The sequence below is a fragment of the Aristolochia californica genome, unplaced genomic scaffold (assembly GCF_029961685.1).
Source record: "Aristolochia californica isolate CCGP_79_NKW_82.1479 unplaced genomic scaffold, dmAriCali1.0.hap1 SCAF_8, whole genome shotgun sequence".
Classification (NCBI taxonomy): domain Eukaryota; kingdom Viridiplantae; phylum Streptophyta; class Magnoliopsida; order Piperales; family Aristolochiaceae; genus Aristolochia; species Aristolochia californica.
In genome coordinates this window covers 22,994,420-23,017,935 of record NW_027182279.1, presented here as the reverse complement: position 1 = coordinate 23,017,935, position 23,516 = coordinate 22,994,420, and the positions used below count along the sequence as shown (strand labels likewise).

The 23,516-nt window shown below is 37.9% G+C and overlaps 1 protein-coding gene across 2 annotated transcripts; it reads right to left on the bottom strand.

The window, feature by feature from the left end:
• Positions 1–1,724: 1,724 nt before the first annotated feature.
• Positions 1,725–20,076, bottom strand: LOC137938677 (PI-PLC X domain-containing protein At5g67130-like). Of its 2 annotated transcripts, none has more exons than XM_068783665.1 (9): positions 19,703–20,076; positions 19,487–19,600; positions 19,234–19,371; positions 19,047–19,145; positions 18,571–18,874; positions 18,236–18,459; positions 18,077–18,163; positions 17,607–17,988; positions 1,725–2,128 (listed from the first exon to the last, which is right to left on the bottom strand). In XM_068783665.1, the coding sequence occupies exons 1-8, from the start codon at positions 19,808–19,810 to the stop codon at positions 17,800–17,802; spliced, it is 1,263 nt and encodes a 420-aa protein (XP_068639766.1). In that variant the 5' UTR covers positions 19,811–20,076; the 3' UTR covers positions 1,725–2,128; positions 17,607–17,799. The 2 variants fall into 2 exon arrangements, with proteins under 2 accessions (XP_068639766.1, XP_068639767.1); XM_068783666.1 differs by having other exon boundaries at positions 19,487–19,672; positions 19,755–20,074.
• Between the last annotated feature and the right edge of the window lie 3,440 nt (positions 20,077–23,516).

The window sequence follows — 23,516 nt, the reverse complement described above, 5'->3', positions numbered from 1 at the left end:
TTCAATCGTTGGGCGAGGGTTGATTTTACTTCTCTCACATTTATTTTGTGCAAGTTGGGCCTCTTGAGAAAAAGAAAAAGTGATCCTAATCTTGAGGGGAAAAAGCAAAAGAAGAAGTACATATAAGAGGTAACTTACAATGAAGAATTTCATGTATTGTGGTAATTAAATTTTATGTTAACAAATTATTTACATATACAAGATAACAAAAGATGAAGAATAGACATCTATGAAAATTAAAAACCAAAATACTTTTCCTTGCAAGTTGAAGTTATAAACTCTAACTTGAGGGAGAGTATTGAAGACCAATTATGGAAGAGTCTTACATGTCTCCCATAGGAAGAAACCTTAAAAAAAGAGAATTAATATGGTGGAGTGAAATAGGAGTCTCATTGGAGAAAATTTCACAAGAATATCTTAGTTCCAAAGTGTTTTAGTCATTTTAGTTCTCTTTAATTGTTATTTAGTTAAATTATAATTAGGAGTATTATTTTGGGTGTAACTGAGACTTAGGTAATTTAATTTTGTTATAATTATATATATTTTATCTATTATAAATAAAGGCTCAATGTACCCAGATAACAAAAATCAATGAAATTATTCTCCTAAAAAAATTTAGTAATCATTGATTTTGTTCTTGACTTCTATGATCAAAGAAACATGTAGTATTTTCTCATGTGTTTTGAAAGTTTTCATTGTTAGGCTGAAAGCCTCATTAATGCAGCATTTTGCTGTTTGGATTTTTCTCCTTGCCAATTCGTGCAGCTTCGACAAAGCTAATCTATCGAGTTGGGTCATTAGGGTTTCTCAAGGGAATATATTCAAATTCGATAAAAAAATGACATTTTTTGCTATCCACCCAGGAATATGTACCCACTCAATGACAAGTATTCACTAGAAAAAAAAAAGTGAATGGACAAATTCCTGGCACCCTAAATGAGCCCATCAGAACACCAAGCATCAGACCTAGCTTCAATTACATATTGACCATTATATAAAGAATATTTACCATACACCCACCAATGGTGCTACATACTCGCTGGGGTAGGAAGAGGTGTAGATCACTCAAAAGTAAAAGAAAGTGAAATTCATTGCACGGTGCTAGAAAATGATGTTTTTGTTTGTGTTTAGAATAGAAAGTTTTTTAAAAATAGTGATAACGTAACTTTTTGTTTCTAACTCTTAAGGTTGAGATATAGGATGATATCGATACCACCTCCTCTCACGTTCAACACTCCCTGTGTAGAGTAACACGGCTTAGCATTTTAGTCAGCACAGCCCTCCTCAGCCATGGAGGGCTTAAACAACCAAAACACCCAGGAATATCAAACCGGACAGTAAATCGATACAAACCGTCCTCTTCGCCAGTTTGCAAATCTTGTTCTGGAAGAGAAGCTTTCATTTCATTTTGCCCCATAAAGTATTGGCATAAGATTGTAGAACTTCAATCCAGTTTTATGAAATAACTTAGCCTGATTGGAATCCTTTGGGACCAAAATAAACCTTTCCACGTTGACTTGCTTAACTGGAATCAGTTTTGTTTAGATTGTACTAAGGTTATAGAGGAGCCAGGATACTCAACTGGGCTGACCATTCATGAAATCACTAGAATTGGTGAGATGGTCAAGACCACTGCTTAACTGCATAACACTGGAACCAGTTTTGATGGTCAAGACCACCTATGAACAAAAGCACTAGTGTCTACCACATACTCCCAAATATTTAAGACAAATGGAAATAAAGAGATAAATAACTACCGGTTGCAAAACCAGGAAGTTTTTGCAACTAAAAACAGAATTTTCAGACAACAAAGTAGATGGAACTGCCAGTGAATCTACAAAGGTCAGTCACTACACTTCTTTTCCTGCCCACGAACACGACAGCATAGATAGCAATCGGAAATGAACAGTCACAGATCAACCACAATCAAAGTGTAGTAATGATCACTAGGAATTGAAGATACAAATGAAGAAACTCTAGTAAGGGGATAAATTATTCGGAATAGACCAAAAACCACATACGGGATTAAGTCTCTACTTGTTACTGATTCACTGAACAATCACTTACATCTCTACCACACAATCTCTTCCTACCTTGTAAAAACATGTTACTATCTGCCTAAAAACACCTGAAAGAAGCCAGAAAACAACAATACTTAGTGAAGCAATATAGAAAACAAATAGCTCATAAACATAAGCATAGCAGAACATGTAACTATCTGTACAGGTCAGTCACGTGTTAGAATTAGACTGGTTATTTCATTCTGGTGCGGTAGGTACAGTTTTGGTTTATTTAGTTGTTGTATGTAATTACTTAATTACTGTATTAGCTTCACTTTTAAATGATTGGTCTTTTATAACAATGTTGTCAAAGTCATTAGGGATCGAGCAGGAAGTTACAGTCTATATTGCCCTTTCTGTTTCTCCCATATTCTCTCTTCTCGTTCTTCTTCCTTCTGTCTTCTTTTTCTAACCTTTGTCTTCACATCTCTGCTTTCCCCTACACAAAGTAACTACAAACAGGTCCCTTCTTCCCTCCGTTTGTTGTAGGAAATACACTAAAATTGTAAGATCAAGGAATATATATTTCCTTTGGGGCTGTTGCTTAATACAACTATGAAAGCCTGGTCATGGCATTATTTGAATGTCAATCGCTGATGCAGGAAATTTAGGTAGAAAATAAATACGAATCAGCCTAGAAATAAGAAACTGCCACTTTGGTCCATAGGGCCAAAAGTTTGATTTTGCTACTTATACACTAGCTCAGTAATTTTTTCATTGCCTATAACATTGTAGCATTTATAACTGAGCACCTTTATAAAATATATTTTCTTAGAAAAAAGTAACAGATCCTCAGGTTAATTTTTTTTTCCCCATAGAGAACAACATCACAAGTTCCTCATGGCAACCTCACAAAGGAAATGTCACTTATTTGCTACTCTCAATTCAAATACATTGGCAATTAAATGGCCTAAGAGATTTTGTGGAGGATAGACATAACAAAAGGTGGAAAACCTATCTGACAGACTACTAGATGGAGAGTTAAGTAAAAACTTAGACACTACTTTAGATATTAGTACTCAAAAGCTAGCTAATTACATGTTATGTTTATGCTAGAGTGAAAGGCACAAAGAAAGCTTAGCAAAGAGGAAGATGCAAAAATCTGTGGAACCAGACGATATCCCAATTGAATGAAAATGCCTAGGGGAAATAGGATAACCGTGGTGGGAAACAAGGGTCATGAGATTCATTCAGCGTCATTTCTCGGGCTGCTGGTATTGGTGGAGTTTTATCATCACTTCCTTCAAATTACAGATTTCACACCTTCCTCTCAGACCTCGTGGGAACATAGGTTTTGTTCAGCAAATTTATCGGCTGATTCAAGAAGGCACTACTTGCCAACAATTTGTTCCATATGTCACCCCTAGAAATGATGTTAGAGGTAAGAGAACAATATATGGAATATGAAAAAGTATGATATATTAGGAATTAGATGCCCTAATTCCAAACTAACGAGAGCAATAATAATAAACGCAGAAGAAGGATAATAGCAAGCACGAGAAAAAACGAGATTTATACAGGTTCGCCTCAAGGTGAGACTACGTCCTGTTTTCTGCCGCTACAATAATCCACTATGAAGTTGAAATAGTTTACAAGAGAGATTGCACACACTTACAGGTGTTGTTTTTCTCTAACCTCTCTCGCCCGCAACCGATGTTCCTCGGATGACTGATCTTTCTCCGGGTGATAAAACCCTAACAATGGCGCCCCCAAATATAAAGAGAAAATTAGGGCAACCGGATTACAAGAGTGAAATCCCCAAACTACCCTTAATAAGACAACAATCAATATATCATGGACCCGCCCGGTGGCTCCCCACCCCCTTCCAACCCCCACGGTGACCTTACAAAAATCTCTTTTTGATATGGTCCAAGTGGCAAATAAATAACGGGTACAAGAGGAAGGAGAGATAATATGTGGGAAGCCCATCAAGACATGAATTAAGAAGAGTGAGCCGATAGCTTTCGAGAGGAGTCTTCCGCGTCCAATTGCAAGTCGGCTTTCCATCTTCTCAATAAGAGGGGCCCACAGAGTTTTGTTGGGGCGGCTATCAAAAAGAGGAAGTCCCAAGTAAATAGTTGGGAGGCTGGCAATAGACCATCCAAGACAACTGGCCATGTACTCAAGAGTCTCAGTGTCAACAAAGGAATCCAATGAAGGTGGTTTTTCACCGGTTAATTTTCTGCCTAGACAAGATCTCAAAAAGCCCGAGGAGACCCTTGATCCGCTTAACCTGATTAAGAGTGCCACCACCAAACCAGAGTATATCATCTACAAACTTCAAGATAGGGATGTCAAATTCCTGCTTCTCATCAATTGGGGAGAGCCATCTCAAAGACTTTGCTAGGTAGACCGAGGACAGATACTCGGTAATGAAATTGAATACGAGGGGGAGAGGAGGTCTCCTTGCTGGATTCCTTTGGTCCCCTAGAGATAGCTGAAAATTTTACTGTGAAGGAGGATAAACTAGGAGGCTGAAGAGTCACAACTTATCAAAAACCACCAACAAGCACCAAAACCCACCCAATCAAGGAAGTCATCAAGTAGCTGCCAACTAACCTGGTCAAAAGCTTTCTCTGGATCAAGCTTGATAACAATCTTTAGCGGTCTTGACCGTTTAAAGATATCCAGGAGCTCATGAACAGCCATAGCAGAGTTGAGGATGGAGGGCCCCTTGATAAAGGCACTTTGCCTGTAGTGGATGACAGCTGGGAGGGCAGCCTTGAGATGTCGAAAAAGCATCTGAGAAATAATTTTGGCCTGAAGTGCCGAGGGTGTTCCACAATAGCTTTCTTGGGGGCAAGAGCAATGAAGGATGCACCCGTAGCTCGGTATATGATGCCATTACGGTAGAAGCTACGGACCATGGAAAGAATGTCTTCCCTGAGGGTCAGCTAGCATCTACCTCCATTACGGGCCGTCTGGGACTGGGGCACAATCAGTCAACATGCCAAGGGCCACATCTTCAGTTACTAAGGAGGAAAAAGGGAGCTACAGGAGTGAGGCGACGCAGGGGGAGATTATGGAAGATGCTAGATAGCAGGGCAGCTAGGCACCTCCTCAATGTACAAATATGCAAAAAATCTAATAATTGCGATAGTAATTGAGGGCCTAGCCTAGGTCACTTCATTGTTGATAGATAATGAGGAGACCCGGTGAGTCCTCCTCCAAGCCGAGGCAACCGCATGAAAAAATTTCGTGTTTTCATCCCCTTTAGCCAGTCAACGAAATTGGGCTCATTGCTTCCACTAGATGCACTCACAGTGAGAGAGTCTGAAAATTGCATTGAAGAGAGGAGCAAAGCGAAAACTCGACAGACAAAAGGCCTTTGTTCTTCCAACTCATCAAGTTGGGCAATCCAATATAGGAGTGCGGAACGATCCCTGGTGGCGGAGCTCAGATGCCCGGGATTTGAGCTTCCATTTGATTGACTGCAATTTTCAAGGGAGCCGCCACCCAATGGCGCACCATCACAGCATGCACTGGTCCATCAATCAACAAGAAGGCAATCGAAATCCTTAGCAAGAAGCCAAGAATTCTCGAAGCAGAATGGTTTTGCTCCCCATCTACTAGCTTTTGTGTCAAGTAGGATAGGCCAATGATCAGAGCATGCTCGGTTGACAACCCTACCAATGGTGTTCTCATATAATCTCAAACACTCCCCATTGGCGAGAAAATTATCCAGCTTGAAGAGGATTGGATGAGCTTGATCATTGGACCATGTGAAAGCTTTGCCGGAGGTGGTTATTTCATCGAGCTCACAGTTACCAATACATTCAGTGAAGCCTTACATAGAGGAGGAGATGCAGGTGGCAAGAGGAAACCTCTCATTACAGTATCAGATGGCATTAAAATCTCCAACAAACAACCACGGAGATTCCAATTTTGATTGAGGGACAAGACCTCGTCCAAAAATCTTGTCTCACCCGATATTGAGTCGAGCTATAGACTCCCGCAAGACACCAAACTACGCCAAAGCAGCGGTCCCGAATGGAGAAGGTGCCATGCCTAGTGCAAGAACATCAACCAGGCCAGAGTTCCAAAGGATTAAGATACCCCTAGCATGCCCCACCGCGTCGAGAGCAGACCAGCTCAAGGAGGAGCAACTCCAAAGATTGTGGGCAGTTGAATCACACATAGTCTGAGCTTTGGTTTCTTGAAGGGTAATGATGGTAGAATTAGTGGAGGTAAGAACATTAGGGATTGTAGCTCGCTTTCTTTGAGAGCCAAATCGACGAACATTTCATGAAGAAATAATCATCACTTTGTGTGCTTGGATTTGTTGACTCCTTTGCTGCTCTCATCCCCTAGCAACTATCCCTCGTAACGCCCATCATCTCAACCAATTCCTTCATCTGACACCGGGTATCCTCATCATATTTATATCTCTCAGATTGGAATTCTTTCAAAAGTCTGTGAGCTCTATTATTTGGAGGGGGAAAGATGATCTGGACAGAAGAGGCATCAATTTGAACGTCATTTCGGTTGTTGGACTCCTCCTGGATTATCCATTGCTGGCCTCATTTCCTTCTTCTTTGATAAGTAGCAAGGAGCGGAGGGGAAATGTTGATGGGGAAATCTCTCATGTGCCACCAATTACACGAATCTATACTCGGAGACACCGGACTACAACAAAAGCTATTTAAACCCGTTATGCATGTAATTGAGGATTGTTAAAAACTTTTCTTTCTTATCCTGTTGTTTTCTTCTTCCTTCTCTCTTCCTTTCTTCTTCTCCTCCTATTTTCTCCAATTCTCCTTCACTCATCCCGCATCAAATTTTGTATCAGAGCCAGGTTCCCATCGCTAAAGACATCCCAAAGCCTACTGCATCACCGAAATTCTTCCGGAGCATCTCGCCGGCTCCAGAGCATCTGATTAACGACCCCTCTAACAACCCAACGTCGTCGTCGACCGAGTTGTGAGCCCAGGTACACTCGCCAAGCCCCATCACTGACATCAACAGCTCCCACCGGTGATCACTCCTCCACCGCCCAGCCACCATCCCCGACACCTAGACTCATCCCCAAGCTCGTCCCACCGTCGAAAACCCTCAAATCGTTGTTGTCACTGCAGAGGACACTCACCGCCTGCTGCCGCCGTCGATTTTCACTACCATTGCCAAGAGCCAGCCGTCCTGCCACTAGAACCCCTTCTTCCCTGTCTTCCCGAATACCATCGACCTTTTGATTAATCAAAAGCTCGGGAAGAAGAAGAAAAACCCACAAGTGCGAGATCCGCACATGGGAGCTTAAGTAAACAGTCGAACATGTGAAGTTAAAAGAGGGCAGCCTGTGTAAATACTAGGAGTATTGCTGTCCATTTATGTAAATATCACTTCAGTGAGTAGTTACAAGAGTGCAGCTTGTGTTTTTCAAGCACGTACTCCAACACAGCCTTGATTGCTTCTCCCTTTCTCAATTTCTTCCCTCTCCTTCTCTCAAATCTTCTCTAGTTTCATTCTTTTCATAGATGTTTTTTACACCTTTTCTCCAATTGCTCATATCAATACCGTTTGTATTTTAATTTCTGTTACAGTCATTAAAGGATGGCCATTGTTTCTGTAGAAATATGTCCAGATTCATTATTGAAATATGTTCAGATTCATGGTTGAAATATGACCAGATTCATGGTTGAAATATGACTAGATTCATTTTCTTATTGTCTTGCTGAAATCTCTCCAATATTAGAGGCTAGATTAGCTCTAAGAATTAATCAACTTTCCTTTTATTCATCATCCTATATTGAATATATTGCAGCCATTGTAGTGGTGATTTAAGAAATTGTATAAAAAGCTCTTTCTTCTTCATTTTCATCATGGTATCAGAGCTTGGGCTCTAAATTCTTCTTTCTTTTCACCGACCTTCAATGCCGGCAGTAACCATTGTTCCAGTCTTCATTATCAGAAAATTCTTTTGCCCCTTTACCAGCCTCTATTTTCTGAAATGCCTTCATCGTCAGACTTTTCTGTGTGGAAAGGTGCACCAACAGGTTTTTCTTTTTCCCTCATCTACTCATCATGTCTGATACTTCCAAATCTTCTATTATCACCTCTATTCCCTAGAAAATTTCTACTAAAGCTGAGAATCCTACCCTATAGATTTCTACAGTTAAACTGAATGGAAAGAAATTTATGGAGTGGTCTCAATCTACCAAAATCTTTTTGATGAGTCGCAGGAAGTTTAAATATGTGAATGGAGTTGAAAAGGCACAGTCAGAAAATGATAAGTCCTACGAGGTGGGAGGTTGGCAATGCTACTGTCGTGTTGTGGCTGCTACACTCTATGCAATTTGAGATTAGTAAGACATCTATTGCTTTCACTACTAGGGACATTTGGTTTGTTGTGCATAAAACATACTCCAAGATAGGATTTACTTCTCAGATTTTTCAGATCAAACGGCAAATCCACAAGACAAAACGGGGTTCTCAAGTTTTACAAACTACTATAACAAATTGTGAGGGTTGTTTACAGAGCATGTGGAAATAGAATCTGTCGTGGACACAGAAAAAATAAAAGACATGTTGGAGAGGGAGAGAGTGTTCCAGTTCTGGTTGGGACTCAATCCTGAACTCGACCAGGTATGTGACCTTGTTCTTGGTAAAGAACCATTTTCTGATCTTACTGAAGCTTCTACTTCTGTTTGAGAGGCCGAAAGTCAGGAAGAGCTATTAGGTGACAAAGAGCCTGATCATGAAAAGTCGGTTGGGGAAAGCTCAACGTTAGTAAGAACTAAGTCTGGGTCAAATGGTGTTGATAACAAGAAATGGGTTGAGAAAGATAGAGGGTGGCGTTGACAATTGTTATAAGCTCAGACATACTAGGGAATCATACTATAAGTTACATGACAAATGTTCCAACTGGAAAAAGAAATATAGTAAAGGTATGCAGACAGCTACACAAAGTCAGAGAACAGTTTCATCCTTGTAGTTCCAAGACACCTTTATTCAATAAGGAACAGTTATAGCATCTGTATGGACTATTGAGTCAGTCCAAATCTAATCCCAATACCTCTGCTACTAGTTCACTTGCTCAAAAAGGTAGTTCTCCTGTCGCCCTTAACTCTTTTTCTGATAACACACAATAGATAGTTGATTCGGGTGCTAGTGATTATATGACCAATCTTTCTCATTTGTTCTCATCCTAAACTCCTTTTCCTGGTAATCTTAAAGTGTGTATTGTAGATGGGTCTTTATCTCTAGTTGCAAGTAAAGGTATGAGTGAAAAATATGAGTTAAACTACCAAATAGATTTAGTTTAGGGGGCAAACAAATCAAAGAAAATAAGAGGAGCAAAGATAGAAAATTCTTGGCAGCATAGTCGTTAAACTGGCAGTAGACCATCCAAACATCTATTGCAAAGCCTCATATGAAATTCTTGAGAGCATATTCGTAAAACTGGCAGCAGACCATCTAAACGGCCCTTACAAAAAGGAAACAAGCAGCTCATACCAAAAAGCACATCATTCAAATGGCTTAGCAATAACCATTCAACTAAACAAAAGAGAGAACTCTCTAAAACCCTACATCTGGGGCAGCATTCGAATGGCCTATAAGGACGCTTAACTCAGGAAGCAAGCAAAGCCCATCCATCTGAATGACAAAAGGAACCAACTATCCAAATGAAGAAGAGAGAAAACTCTATGTGGAAGACTGTTCATCCAAAGATCTGATTGGCTACCCTAACAAAGGCAAGAAGACAAAAAAGAAGAAATCAAGCAAAGTAAAGAAGCCCATCTGATTAGGCAAAAATCATCCAAATGGAGATGAAAAAGAAAAGCCTTAGGAAGCATCCGTTTGGCGAACCGTCCAAACAACTAGGCCAAAGTAGCCAAACGCCCAAAAGAAGAAGAAGAGGTATCTAATGAAGACCATCCAACTGGTCCATAGTTGTTCGAATGGCATATTCCAAAAAAGTTGCGGAACGAGATTCATGGCTTCATCTAGGCATAATAGAACTCCAAAATTTATAAGTGACATATCAATATGATCAACAGCTCATAAGAAAAGTTTTAAGTATTTTATCATGATTTCTAGTTAAGATGTCACCAAGATAAGAAAAAGGACAATGTTCCTTTCCGGGCTCAATGGCTCAATTTTTTAACATTGAGAACTCATTTATTTATGTTGTTTTCATTCCAAACAATGTCTCTCTCAACTTCTAAGGCTTCCACGACATCTCCCAAGTGCTCCATACTTTGAAATCAAAATTGAGATTGAATTTGGGCTTTCGAAAAGGCAATCCCCCAAAGGGCAAAGTACTGTTTGGGCTTTTACTTTGAAATCTATGCTTAGCAATTTTTTCTACTAAAATCTTAGCTCATTTACTTTGAAATTATTAATACATTCAAGAACACAAATGTGTCAAGGCTTTTGCATAGCATTAAAATCTGGAAGCTGAATTTCAAAAATTCAAGCATCAATGTGGAAGTACTTTGAAATACTAGATCAAGTGTGTCTAAACATGAGAGTTTTTACTTTGAAATCTTTAAAGTAGTTCATAAAAATATTTGTGGGCTTGTACCGTGAAATCAATATTTGAATTGAGTTGCTTTTTCAATATTGTCCCCCTATTTCAAAACCAATCCAAATCTTACATGCACTTTGAAATATAAAATCAGGTCAATAAAGGACCCATTGAGCTGCTATTTACATTGCATAGGCACCTAGGATTAGTTGCGCTTACTTAATTTATGTTTGCACTGTAAATATTTGCCTATTTGAGAAGGTTTTGTAATCGGGCTTAAGTGTAAGCAAGTAACCCTTGTAAAGTTGGGTCAAGCCTTGTGTAGGCAAGACCATCCTCATCTCAATTGGTTTAAGAAAAGCTTGTATGGATAAAAAGAAAAGGCTGCTAAACCTTGTTTAATGTTGTTGAGCGTAAATCCTTTCACAGAGTAATGTTGTCAAAAATTCTTGTGTGGGTCTAAGCCTAGTGTGCCTAGTGAACTACTATTACAAAATCCCTTTTGAGGGTCTAAGTAGGATTGCCTAATAAGCTACTAGAAAATCCCTTTGTGGGTCTAAGTTGGACAACCTAGTTGCTGCTATAAATCTATATGGGAGGTGTACATTATAATTGGTTGTTGTTGAATTTAGGATCCCTTTTCCAATATTCTGAGCAAGAGAAAGAAGAAAGAAAAAGAAGAAAAGGGAAGAAGAGCTCTTGGGTAGAGAGAAGAAAAAAGGAAAAGAGAAAAAGAGGTATGCGCCAAGCAAAGAGAGAGGGAGAGATTAACTCAAGAAGGAGATGTGTAACTTGATTAATTCCGAATTACAACACCTCTATTTATAGTAGAGGAAGAGGTAGAGTCCTTATACAATTAGCCTTTCAATCTCCTAATTACATTCCAACTCTAACTCTCTAAGATAAGTCTATTCAAAACAATCTACTAGAAGACCAATATGAGTTGAACTAGAACTCTTTCTTCAATCACGTGAATATAAGGGAGGAGGCCAGCTCGTGGCCTTATCCTTGTGGGTCCCTCATGATCTTCCAGCTCATCTTGATAAGGTTGCCAGCTCGTGGGATATTTGTGGGTCACACTTGATCTTCAAGTCTTCTAACTCATTTCAGCTTGTGCTTCTTAACTAATTAACTCGTGCTAGCTTGGGTAAGGACTCTTCTTGGTGTCCCACGTCCTCATGGTGGATCCCACCAGCTCGAGCACCATGGTGGGTCCCACATTGTAACACTCCCCCACAAGCTGGGGGTGAGAAGACATCATAAATGTCCAGCTTGCTGCATATGATAGACATAATCTTGTGAGTAAATAGCTTGGTGAGAATATCTGCAACTTGACTTTGTGATGATATATGTTTTAGACATAAGAAACCTGCTTGGAACTTTTATCGTATAAAATGGCAGTCCACTTCAATATACTTCTTTCATGAAAGACTGGATTCAATGTAATGTGTATTGGTACTTGATTATCACAGTATAGATCTATCGGAGCTTCTTTGTAGAATCCCAATTCAGTGAGAAGAGATCTTATCCATAGGAGTTCACTAACAGTGTGTACCATGGCTCTGTATTCTGCTACTGCACTAGACCGTGCTACTACATTTTGCTTCTTGCTTTTCCATGTAACCAAATTCCCTCCAACCATCATACAAAATCCCGAAGTAGATTTTTTGTCATCTGGGGATCCGGCCCAGTCTGCATCTGAGAATCCTTCGATATTGAAGTGACCATGGTTTTTATAGAGAATCCCTCTTCCTGGAGCTCCTTTTAGATATCGTAGTATCCTTTCAAGTGCTTGCCAATGACTAAGTTGTGGCTTGCGCATGTATTGACTTACCATATTTACTGCATATGAAATATCCGGCCTTGTTACACACAGGTAAATAAGTCTTCCCACTAGCCTTTGATATTTCCCAATATCTACATCTTCTCCAGTGCCTCCAAATAATTTTGTATTTGAGTCCATAGGTGTGTCTGCTGGTTTGCATCCCATCATTCTTGTCTCCTCCAGTAGATCAAGGGCATACTTCCTTAGGGATAGCCCAATCCCATGTCTGGATTGTAATACTTCAATACCCAAAAAATATTTTAGTCCAAGATCCATCGTCTTGAATTCAGCACATATTTTTTCCTTTGTTTTCTGGATGCCCTCGGAATCACTACCAGTTAAAATGATATCATCAACATATACAGCCAGAATCACCTTACCTCTCGGTGTATTTTCAACAAAAACTGAGTGATCTCCAAAGCATCTGTAAAAGCTGGCCCGTACGAGGGCTTGACTAAATTTCTCAAACAATGCCCGAGGGGACTGCTTTAGACCATATAAAGATTTTTTTAGGCGGCATACTGACTCCCCCTCAACTACATACCCAGGTGGTTGTTGCATATAAATTTCTTCTTTAATATCACCATTAAGAAATGCATTTTTCACATCAAGTTGATATATCGCCATAATGAATTGGCCGCCAGAGATAATAATATACGTACCGAGTTCATTTTTGCCATTGGAGAGAAAGTTTCTTCATAATCAATTCCATAACACTGAGTATAACCTTTGGCAACCAGTCGAGCCTTCAGTCGTGCAATTGACCCATCCGGATTATGTTTGACAGTACAAACCTACTTGCAACCAACGGGTTTTTTATTTGTTGGAAGAGGAACCAGTGACCATGTATGATTGTCATTAAGTGCCTTCATTTCTTCATCCATTGATGCCTTCCACCCTGGATGTTGTAGAGCCTCCTGATAGGACTGTGGAATAGATATGGAGGAAATAGAAGAAAGAAACTGACAACATAAAGGTGAGAGGCGATGATGAGACACAAATTTTAAATGGGATGAGAAGTAGAAGGTCTAGTGCATGATCTAGGTTCTTTCCTTATAGCAATAGGACGAGTATCATATTGAGGGCCAAAAATAACTGGTGATGAAGGACTTACCTCTGTTGGATCTGTTAACTCGGCAGGGGTGGTGCCGACCACTTGCTTTGGGGTTGAATAATCTCTGTATCACGAGGCACAACCGGTCGAGGGGAACCTGGTACTGAGAACAAACCAGGACGAGCACTATCAGAATAAAATGAGGAGTCTTAAAAAAATGTTACATCCTTGGACACAAATAAACGTTGAAGAGTGGGACTATAACAAACATAACCCTTTTATGTGCGAGAGTATCTCAAAAAGATACACTTGATAGAGTTAGGATCAAGTTTGCTATGTCTAGGAAATTAATTATGAACAAAACATTGACATCCAAAGACTTTCAAAGGTAGTGTAAATGGATCATCATTTGGTAATAATCTAGAGTAAGGAGATTTATTACCTAGAATGGAAGATGGTAAACGATTTATAAGAAAGCAAGCCGCAAGGACTGCATGAGGCCAATAAAAGTATGGAACTTTCATGGCATATAATAAACCTCGAGCTACCTCAAGAATATGACGATTTTTCCGTTCGGCTACACCTTTTTTTGAGGAGTGTAGACGCATGATGTTTGATGGATAATGTCATTTTCTTGACAAAAAGAGTCAAGGTCTTCGGAAACATATTCTTTGGCATTATTAGACCAGAGAATTTTTATTTTCTGACCAAATAGTGTGAGTACTATAGCATGAAATGACTTAAAAATAAATGGTATCTCAGAACGCTCCTTAAATATAAACAACCAAGTTGTGCGAGTGAAATCATCGATAAATGTAATAAAATATTTTGCCTGAGAAATGTTGGAGACACTCAAGGGCCCCCAAACATCAGTATAAACTAAAGAAAATAGAGTAACACTTTTGACTTCTGGATGAGGAGAGTATGTACTCCTTTGATGTTTACTCAATTGACAAACCTCACAATGAAATTCTGACCTTACTTTAAGAGAAGGAAACATATAATGAAGAGACTGTGCAGATGGATGTCCCAACTGATTGTGCCATAACCGTGTCTCATTTTCAGTAGTGGAAACCATATTCATTTTTGGCACGTCCAAGTAGTAAAGCCCCCTTGTTCATGGCCACCACCAATCACCTGCTTCGTTATAAGATCTTGAAAGACATATGAAATGGGTGAGAAGGTAATACAGTAATTAAAATATTTTGTCAACTGACTAACAGATAATAGATTCAAAGGGAAAATAGGAACAAAAAGAATATCAGAGAGTGGAAGTGATGGTAGGACAAAAGTGGAACCTTTCCCTTAGACTTTGGTTTGAGAATCGTCACCTATGGTAACAAACTTGTGTGAAAAACTCGGAGATAGAGAATGTAATAAATTTTTGTTACCTATAAGATACTCAGAGGCTCCTAAGTCAATTATCCAGGATGAAGATGAGGTAGGTAGCATACCTGAAGCGGTAGTGGCAGCAGTAGTTGCGGAGGAACTAGGAGAAGAACCCAGCATTGTCTTCATTTTCTGAAATAGCTCATACCCTTCATTAGTAAAAAAAATTTGTGCTGCTGATTTTGTGGGTTGTTCTTCTTTTGTATCACTTACAAAGGCTTGATTAGCCCTTGTCAATTCTAATTGTTCATTGGCTTTATAGCATATTTCTTTATAATGGCCATATTGTCCACAGTAACTGCATGCCTTGGAATCCTTGTTATAGCATTGATCTATAGTGTGACCAATTTTTTTACAATGAGTACATTCTTTCCCATCTGCTTTGCCAGCACCAGTCCTTCCACCTCTGCCTCGGCCTCGGCCGCGGTCAGATGATGATCCTCTATGATCGGAATACATAGCGGATGATACTTCAGTAGTTAAGGAAGAAGTGTCTGAAATACGAAGTAGTGTTGCACATACATCATCAAACTTGGGGACAACAAAAGCACTCAGAAGTTGACTCTTAGCAATCTCAAGATGGGTTTAACATTTGCAAGGCAAATAGCAATAATTAAGGCTTCCTTCTGCTTGACTTGGATAGAAATATATGTGGTTGAAGGCTGAGCTAACTTCCACTCTTGAAGAAAACCTCTAAAGCGGGCCAAGTACTCATGGATATTTTCTCCTTGTTTAGTATTCAATATTCTTTGGAGAATGTCATATGGTCTATGTAGAGTATCCGGGTAAGAGTACAATTTAGCACATGTCTCCCAAATTTATTTAGTAGTGTCAAGATTAATGACATTGTTGGAGACATGTTCTTCCATGTTATTAATTTGCCAACTAATCAACAAAATATCATTTTTCAACAATTTATTATAAAAAATATCATCTTCATCAATAGGTGATCCTCGGGTGGTGAGGTGACCAAGTAGGTCTTTTGTTATAAGGAACCTCCGAACCAATGTGCACCAACTCATAAAATTTTATACCCAACGTAAGGGTATGGTGGTAATTCTTAGTATATCACTTTTGATATTCATATTCTCTTCAGCCATGATAGGCCCTTCTTCCAAAAATTCTAATAATAACACCAAGTAGTACTCTTCAAACAACTCGATGTATGGGGAATTTTAGCATTAATGCTAAATTATTATTTTGATTTTTTTTCCTCTAATACCACTCATAAGAGACTCAATAACCATCTTCTATATCAAGGAACTCTTGTACCCACGAAAAAAATTCCAACAATCTGATCATGGACTGGTCTCAGTTAATAGAATTTCCAAACCGACAAAACTATTTTGATAGCTTCTTCTAGATAGAGAGGCATGCATATCCATAATATAATAAGATGAAAGCATTCACATACTCATCCTTAAATCATCTTCTAAAATCGGAAACCAGTAACATGAAGCAAAAAAAAATTTGAAGCACTTATCTCACGGCTTGTGTTCTTCCTTCACAAAAGAGCCTTCTTTGAGTGGTGTTGATCATCACTTCTTTAGAGCATTCCTTTGACGAGGGATCCTAAATTTAATGCTCTGATACCATGTTGAATTTAGGATCCCTTTTCCAATATTCCGAGCAAGAGAAAGAAGAAAGAAAAAAAAGAATAGGGAAGAAGAGCTCTCGGGTAGAAAGAAGAAAAAAAGAAAAGAGAAAAAGAGGTATGCGCCAAGCAAAGAGAGAGGGAGAGATTAACTCAAGAAGGAGATGTGTAACTTGATTAATTCTGAATTACAACACCTCTATTTATAGTAGAGGAAGAGGTAGAGTCCTTATACAATTAGCCTTTCAATCTCCTAATTACATTCCAACTCTAACTCTCTAAGATAAGTCTATTCAAAACAATCTACTAGAAGACTAATATGAGTTGAACTAGAACTCTTTCTTCAATCACGTGAATATAAGGGAGGAGGCCAGCTCGTGGCCTTATCCTTGTGGGTCCCTCATGATCTTCCATCTCATCTTGTTAAGGTTGCCAGCTTGTGGGATATTTGTGGGTCCCACTTGATCTTCAAGTCTTCTAACTCATTTCAGCTTGTGCTTCTTAACTCCTTAACTCCTTAACCCGTGCTAGCTTGGATGAGGACTCTTCTTGGTGTCCCACGTCCTCATGGTGGGTCCCACATTGTAACAATTTTTGTTGTCTATTGAATTGTTTAAGTCTCTATAGTGGCAGTATTATAATTGGATTTAGGGAAAATTGATGAAAGTGTCATTTCGCAACCTGAACAAAGTGAATTAACTAAAAGCGTAAATACCACGCGATACTATTGATTGTTAGCACTTAAAGAAATTTTAAAAGGAGTCAAGATAGGTAGCAGCCCTCTTAAGTTTCTTTCTCACTGGACTTTATAGTATCTCATCCATTTACTGAAAAAAAAAAAAAATTAACGTCTTTGCAATAGGCCAAGAGCCTTGTAGAACAATTCACCTGCCCAAAAGCCAGTATGTGATAAGGATGTCAAATTACACATTTTTCTTCCCCTAGAAACCCTTTATACAGCAGTGTACTTGAGATTAAAGTTTTGGAGAAAATTAAATGTAAATTGGAAACAGCATACACATGATCAACAACTTGATTATGATAAATATAGCAACAGTTTAATTATTGGGAAATTGTGACCCACAAACCCACATGGATCAATGCACAAGCATCTAAAAATGACAATCATGTACAGAGTCACGAGAAGGCATTTAAGAAAAAAGTAAATAGCAACTGGCAGAAGAAAATCAACCTGACATCAGAATCATAAAGTAAATTACCTCAAGAAATTATGCATTTGGCAGCATTTGAAGTGACAAAAATCCCCAAGCATGCCTATCCTAAAATAAACAGCTGACATGTTGGCCATCCAACAGGTCTTTCAACATGAGGCAAGCCAAAATTATGTAACAGAAACCATTGCAGAAGAAACTCCTTTTAATCTTAAATTAGCTTCTGCAAATAGACTGGTTATTATAACAAAAGCAACATCACAAGTGCAAGACAGAAATAGTAGAAAAGAAATACATCTGAAAACTGATGTTTTGGAACAGATGCCGCAAATTGTACAGATCCAGAATAGTTCCTCTCATCCCCAGTATCCGCTGGAGGAGTTCTATTGAGGTCACCCGTGCTTTTACAAATTCCTGCTGGTGCCCCTGCCTGCATAAATCATGAGTTACACTAAAAATTGAGATATCAAGAAACAATGCCTCTCAAAGAAACAAACATCCACACAATGAGGACCCACCTGGCATGCAGCGACAGTGTTACATCCACACAATGTTTGGCCATTCATTCTGTCTATAGCCCCAAAGGCACCCACACCATCACTCCTCTGCAAAACATCAAACAGTCATTTGATTTTATTTTATTTTTATCACTCAGTATGAGAGTAAAGTTTTAATACCATGTAAAAGTTCACAGCCAGAAAGTTGGGCATTCTGGTTCCTGCTGCTTTGAAACAGGTCTCTACCATTGCAGCTAAGCTACCAGAATTTTCTTTACATGCTTCACTTTCGGTAGGAAATGTGGGGAAGTAGTTCTGTAAAAACAAAGCTGAATTTGTTGATCGGAGTGGTTGGGATTCCTTTCTGTTAGGACATGATCCCTGAACAACTCCAGGGTCTCCCGCTGCCAAAAACATTTCAGAGTGACCCACAATCAGTTTCTGTTCTTTATAAGACGTATAAAAAATCAACATAAACCTATAGTTAGAGCACTCCAAGGCTATAATGAACTTACACTCATTTTCAATCATGTATCTCCACTGGTATGCAATTCCTTCATCAGCTTCTTTTGATGCAACTGAAGTGAAAACCAGAAGTCGTTGATTTTTTTCTATCATATCAGTGATAGTGGGCCAGTCTCTGCCATCTGTTGGCATTTGTGAGACTGGAAACCAGTACTTCATGAGGCCGGCATTCGTGAACACATTAGTTAAGCCTTTGGCAGTGTGGACATAATCTTCAATGATAATAGTTATGATCTCTGATGGGTTTTCTGTCAAAAAAGCCTCAACTTCCTTTAATGTATTAATGGCAGGTTCCTATCAGCAGATACAACAACTCAAAGTAAGCATTTCAGATCTCGTCATGAACATCGCAGTCACAAAAGGAAATGGTAATCTATAAATAGGAGGTAAATGCAGTAATTTTGTATTGCAGGAATCTTAATAGTAATCATTTAAATTTAACTCGCATTATGAAATCATCACTTACAAAAGCAGTTATGTCATAACACTGCCCCTTGAACGAATGACAAAGCCAGATGTCACCTTCGAAGTCATACATATCCAGCATCAACCCCCTTACACCATTCTAAGAAAACCATTAAAACGATCAGGAACAGAAAAGGAACGAAGGGATAAAAAAGCAACTCCATTCAACAGCAAATTTAACAATGTACCCTCAACTGATTTGTAACCGAATCCTCCTGATTGTAAAATGTGACCCTGGGGATCCCAGTAAGAGATGGCGCATTCACAATTGAAAATGAATTGTGGGTCACCAGCCATGAGTATTTGTTAAAGGGAAGTCCGTTTACCTGCACACAACATGCCCACACCGAATTGTACAGAACAAGAAAAAAAATCAAAAGTAAAAAATTTCCAAAAATAAAGAACGTAAAATGGAGGACTTAAAAGAAGACGGGAACATACCATTGATGTGGGTTGATTCACCTGGCCTCGAATACAAGTAGGTTGATTCTTCCCGGTCGAGGGGCAGTTCCCACAGTACAGACCCGGACCACACTCGGTAGCAGACGAGCAGGTCTCCAGAAACAACAAAATACAGCTTTAAGTTTTTTTTCCTCACATACTAAAGATAAGATGAACTCCAAGAAACTGCGTCAAAAAGAGAAAAGAAGAAGTCACCTGGCAATTTGCACTGGAGAGTATGGCCGAAATTAGAGAAAGTAAGAGATACCCATGTGCAGGAACGATCGACTGTCTATGTTTGACAGAGAGAAGCAGCTTAGACATGGGAAAGAATTGTGTTCTCAACGAGAAGAGGAAGAAAAAAACGAACTAGACGGAACGAAGGAGGTTCAGTTGGTCGGCATGGATCAAATGCGGTTAGTAGGCAGGCAGGAGAGGAGAGCCGAACTGCAGGCTTTACTTTTACTTTTTGCTCTTTCCTTCTTTTTCTTTTTTGTTTTTGCGCCACTTCCTTTCTTTTCTCTCCAACTCCGGTGTCTCGTTGCCGGTGGACTGTCAAGGATGAGATTCAAATTATAGACAAAGACACGTATTATGGATTTCTTGCACGAAAAGCCCAGTTATTAATAAGACTTATTCCATAATCTCTGCCATTAGATACCCCAATTGATCCGATTCCATTTTCACTCACGGAGTGGAGCAGAAGCAGAAAATGAGAATGGGCACACCATTCGATGCTCCACCGTCCCAAATTGGGTCGCAGCTGGGATAATGAGATTGGGACTAATTTTAACATTTTTTTAACCTTTACCTTTTTCTGAAACTTTGCTTTGTCCCCTTCAGTTTATGGAAATTTAATTTTTATGTAGTTTTCATGCACTCACTGTGTTTGTTAAAATTCAAAAGCGATTTCCGCCGGGGACTCTTTCAAAGCCATGGGTCCCGCCTCGGCGATGGTCAAGGTCAAGTCAAGGTTAGGGAGATACTGGGCACAATTAGGCTTTTCTTTTCAGAAAGCCTTTTCCCTCAGATTTATTTCAATTTGAAAGTTGAAGAAATTAGGTTGTCAAGAAGGTGGTACCAGGTATTACTCTAAACAGTGGCCATCAAACAAATTACAAGAATTCTTTACCTATTTTTGGCCCTGTTAGTAGGATGTTAAGACTTGAGAGGTGGCTTGAATGAGAGGTTACCTCGATTGATCAACCAACAAAAAGATACTCACTACACCACTACATTCCACAAATATCTTATTAAAGGGTGGGTCTTAGACACAAACTTATGGTACACAATAATAGTATACAAATAGAATAGAATAAGTTACTTCATATATGATTCTATTTATATATAACTTGTTCTACAATCAAATAAGTTATTTTATATACCTCTTATTTACTTATTTATCAAATAATAGAATCGGTAATCAGGTGAATAAGTAGGTAATAAAATACTAGATAAAATATATAATAAAAATTTTAAAAAATAATACTTAAAGCTTAATAACAGTGTCATTCTAACATATAACTAATTCATAAAAAATTAACAAAATCCTAGAAAACGGCAATTGAATCATTTTTTATTTCTAGCATACATTCAATTGAATTAATTGTACAATTCCTTTTGGACCAAACCTAAAGGGGTGCATAGTTTTATTAACATTTATTGTTATTTTCTATTTCTTTCCTTTTTGCCATTAAGTGTATTCATAATTTCAGATAATGCAATATACAATATTAATTTCAAACTCAAAGTTCAAGCATAAATAATCAATCACACAAGAATTTATGATGACTTACGATCCTATATAATACTTACATCAATTATCTTTACAACTAATTATAATGTTACCCACACTCGAACTTATGACACTCAATTGACCACAACAACTAATAACAATGCACACATTCACATAGATTTTTATAGCAATAAACTACATATATACCCAAATCTTGTTGCCTAAGCCCAAAAAGTATTTGTAGCATCTCACTAAGTTACACAAATTTAGACCTATATAAGGATTTTTAGCAGCTCCAACCCACACAAGGACTTACTATCAGTAGAAACAAACAAGGCTTACTAGGCTTTATTCCTCAACTATACTAGTTTTTCTCAAACAATTTGAGATGAAGATAGTCTTACGTACACAAAACTTAATCAAAGCTTATAAATCTTACTTTTTTTACAATTCAACCATTCATAATAGTCTCTCAAATAGAAAAATATTACAATACAAATATAAAATATAAACAAAACCAATTTTATGTGCCTAATGTAATTGCTACTTAACAAGTCCTCATTGACTTGATTTCAAATTTTAAAGCGCAAATAAATCTTTTATTTTTCAAATAAGGGGATTGTCTATAAAGGAGCTCAAATAACATGATGATTCCACAATACAAGCCTACACGGAATATTCTTAACAACTTTGATGATTCCAAAGTGTAAGATCTTTAGTTCATACTTACATGATTGAGAATATTTAATTGATTTCAAAATAAGGGTATATCAACACTTGAATTTTTTTTAAACAACCCCAACAAGTAATAAACTTGATTTCAAAGTAATGACTCAAGTTCATATGTGTTTCACTAAGTATTGTCAAAAAATAAAGTAGAAGGGTTATCTTCATTTATCTTCCTTTACTCACTAAGCTTAAGGGTATTTGTGTAATTTGTAAACTCGCTCATGCTTAAGTTAATAAAGTTGATCAAGTGAGGTGTAGCCCCAAGGTTTGCCCTCTTTAGAGAAGTTCTTCCTCTCTGTTTTCCTATTTTCTCTTTTCTTGATCTTACTTCTTCTTCTTCCTAAATATCTTAATCTGATCATCTAAATTATTCTCATGGAATCATAGCAGACCTTTTAGAGAATGGATTCAAATCTATTACAAGTTGGATTTCAATTTACGGTTCAAAGACTCCGGGTGGTAAGAACAACTATAGTCTAGTGTGGTAAAACTGGACTTTACTCGATTATTCTCTTATATTTCCTTAAACTTTGTGGGGTCTTGAGGAGTAAATCAATGTTGAAGACCAAATATAGAAGAGTCTTACATGACTCTCACAGTAAGAAGTCTTACAAAGCCATAATTAATATGGTGAAGTTTTACAAGAGTCACAATTAAAGGTGTTTTAGTTATGTTACTCTTCTATTTATATTTAGTGGTTCAATTGTTCTAGGACTTATCTTTTAATGTTTAACTTTGGGTATAATTGAGATAGGGGTAGTTTAATTATAATTAGATTCTACGTGTTTCCTTTATTATAATAGAGGATCATTGTACTCAAATTACATCAAGTTAATGAAGTTTTTCATATTTCCAAAACTTTAACATGGTATCAGAGCGGGTTTAGTGACTTGACTTGATCAACCTACAGAGATAATAAAAAATAATTTATCATCTCTAGTAGTTTAGGTTCATATTCTATTATTTTTTTCTTTCCTGTCCCAATGCCTATTATTTTCTTGGGATTCGTACCTCCATACTGAAATCTTCATATTAAAAATTATATATTTATAGAAAGATCTTCGGGCCTACTTTCCAACACAAAAATAATTTTGGCAATCGGAGTTATCTACAAAGAGAAATTGATATTTGAAGTAGTAAATGTCAAATTGCAAGAGAGGTTTGAGCAACAATAGAAAACTTCAACTTTTGAGGCATTTTATATCATCAAGAACAAGACTTTATATGGAGAATTAAATGTCAAAGATAGATCTATAAGTCTATTTTCTTAACTACTATACCAATTCTCAAATCTAAATTTTCTAGATGGAGTTATCAAGATCAGAAGAGTCAATGGTTATGTAGGCCAAAGAAGAAAGAGTACTCAGTTCGGCCAGATTACAAAGTCTGAAATCTATTAGATTGTTTCTCTCAAAATATATATATTTTATGAGGACATATTATACTTTAATTAAATTTATCAAAGTCTAGTTTTAGAAGGAGAAAATTTTACGTTAATCTGATTTATATGTAAGGAGATATTCACATTGGAGTCGACAACCATCAAGCTAAAAAATGAAGAATATA

Excerpts from the sequence above, each read along its gene's own strand:
- LOC137938677 (XM_068783665.1), bottom strand. The coding sequence starts at position 19,810 with ATGTCTAAGCTGCTTCTCTCTGTCAAACATAGACAGTCGATCGTTCCT. Across the intron at positions 19,372-19,486 it reads TGAATCAACCCACATCAATG|GTAAACGGACTTCCCTTTAA; the intron begins GTATGTTCCCGT and ends TGTTGTGTGCAG. Across the intron at positions 17,989-18,076 it reads ACACTGTCGCTGCATGCCAG|GCAGGGGCACCAGCAGGAAT; the intron begins GTGGGTCCTCAT and ends TGATTTATGCAG.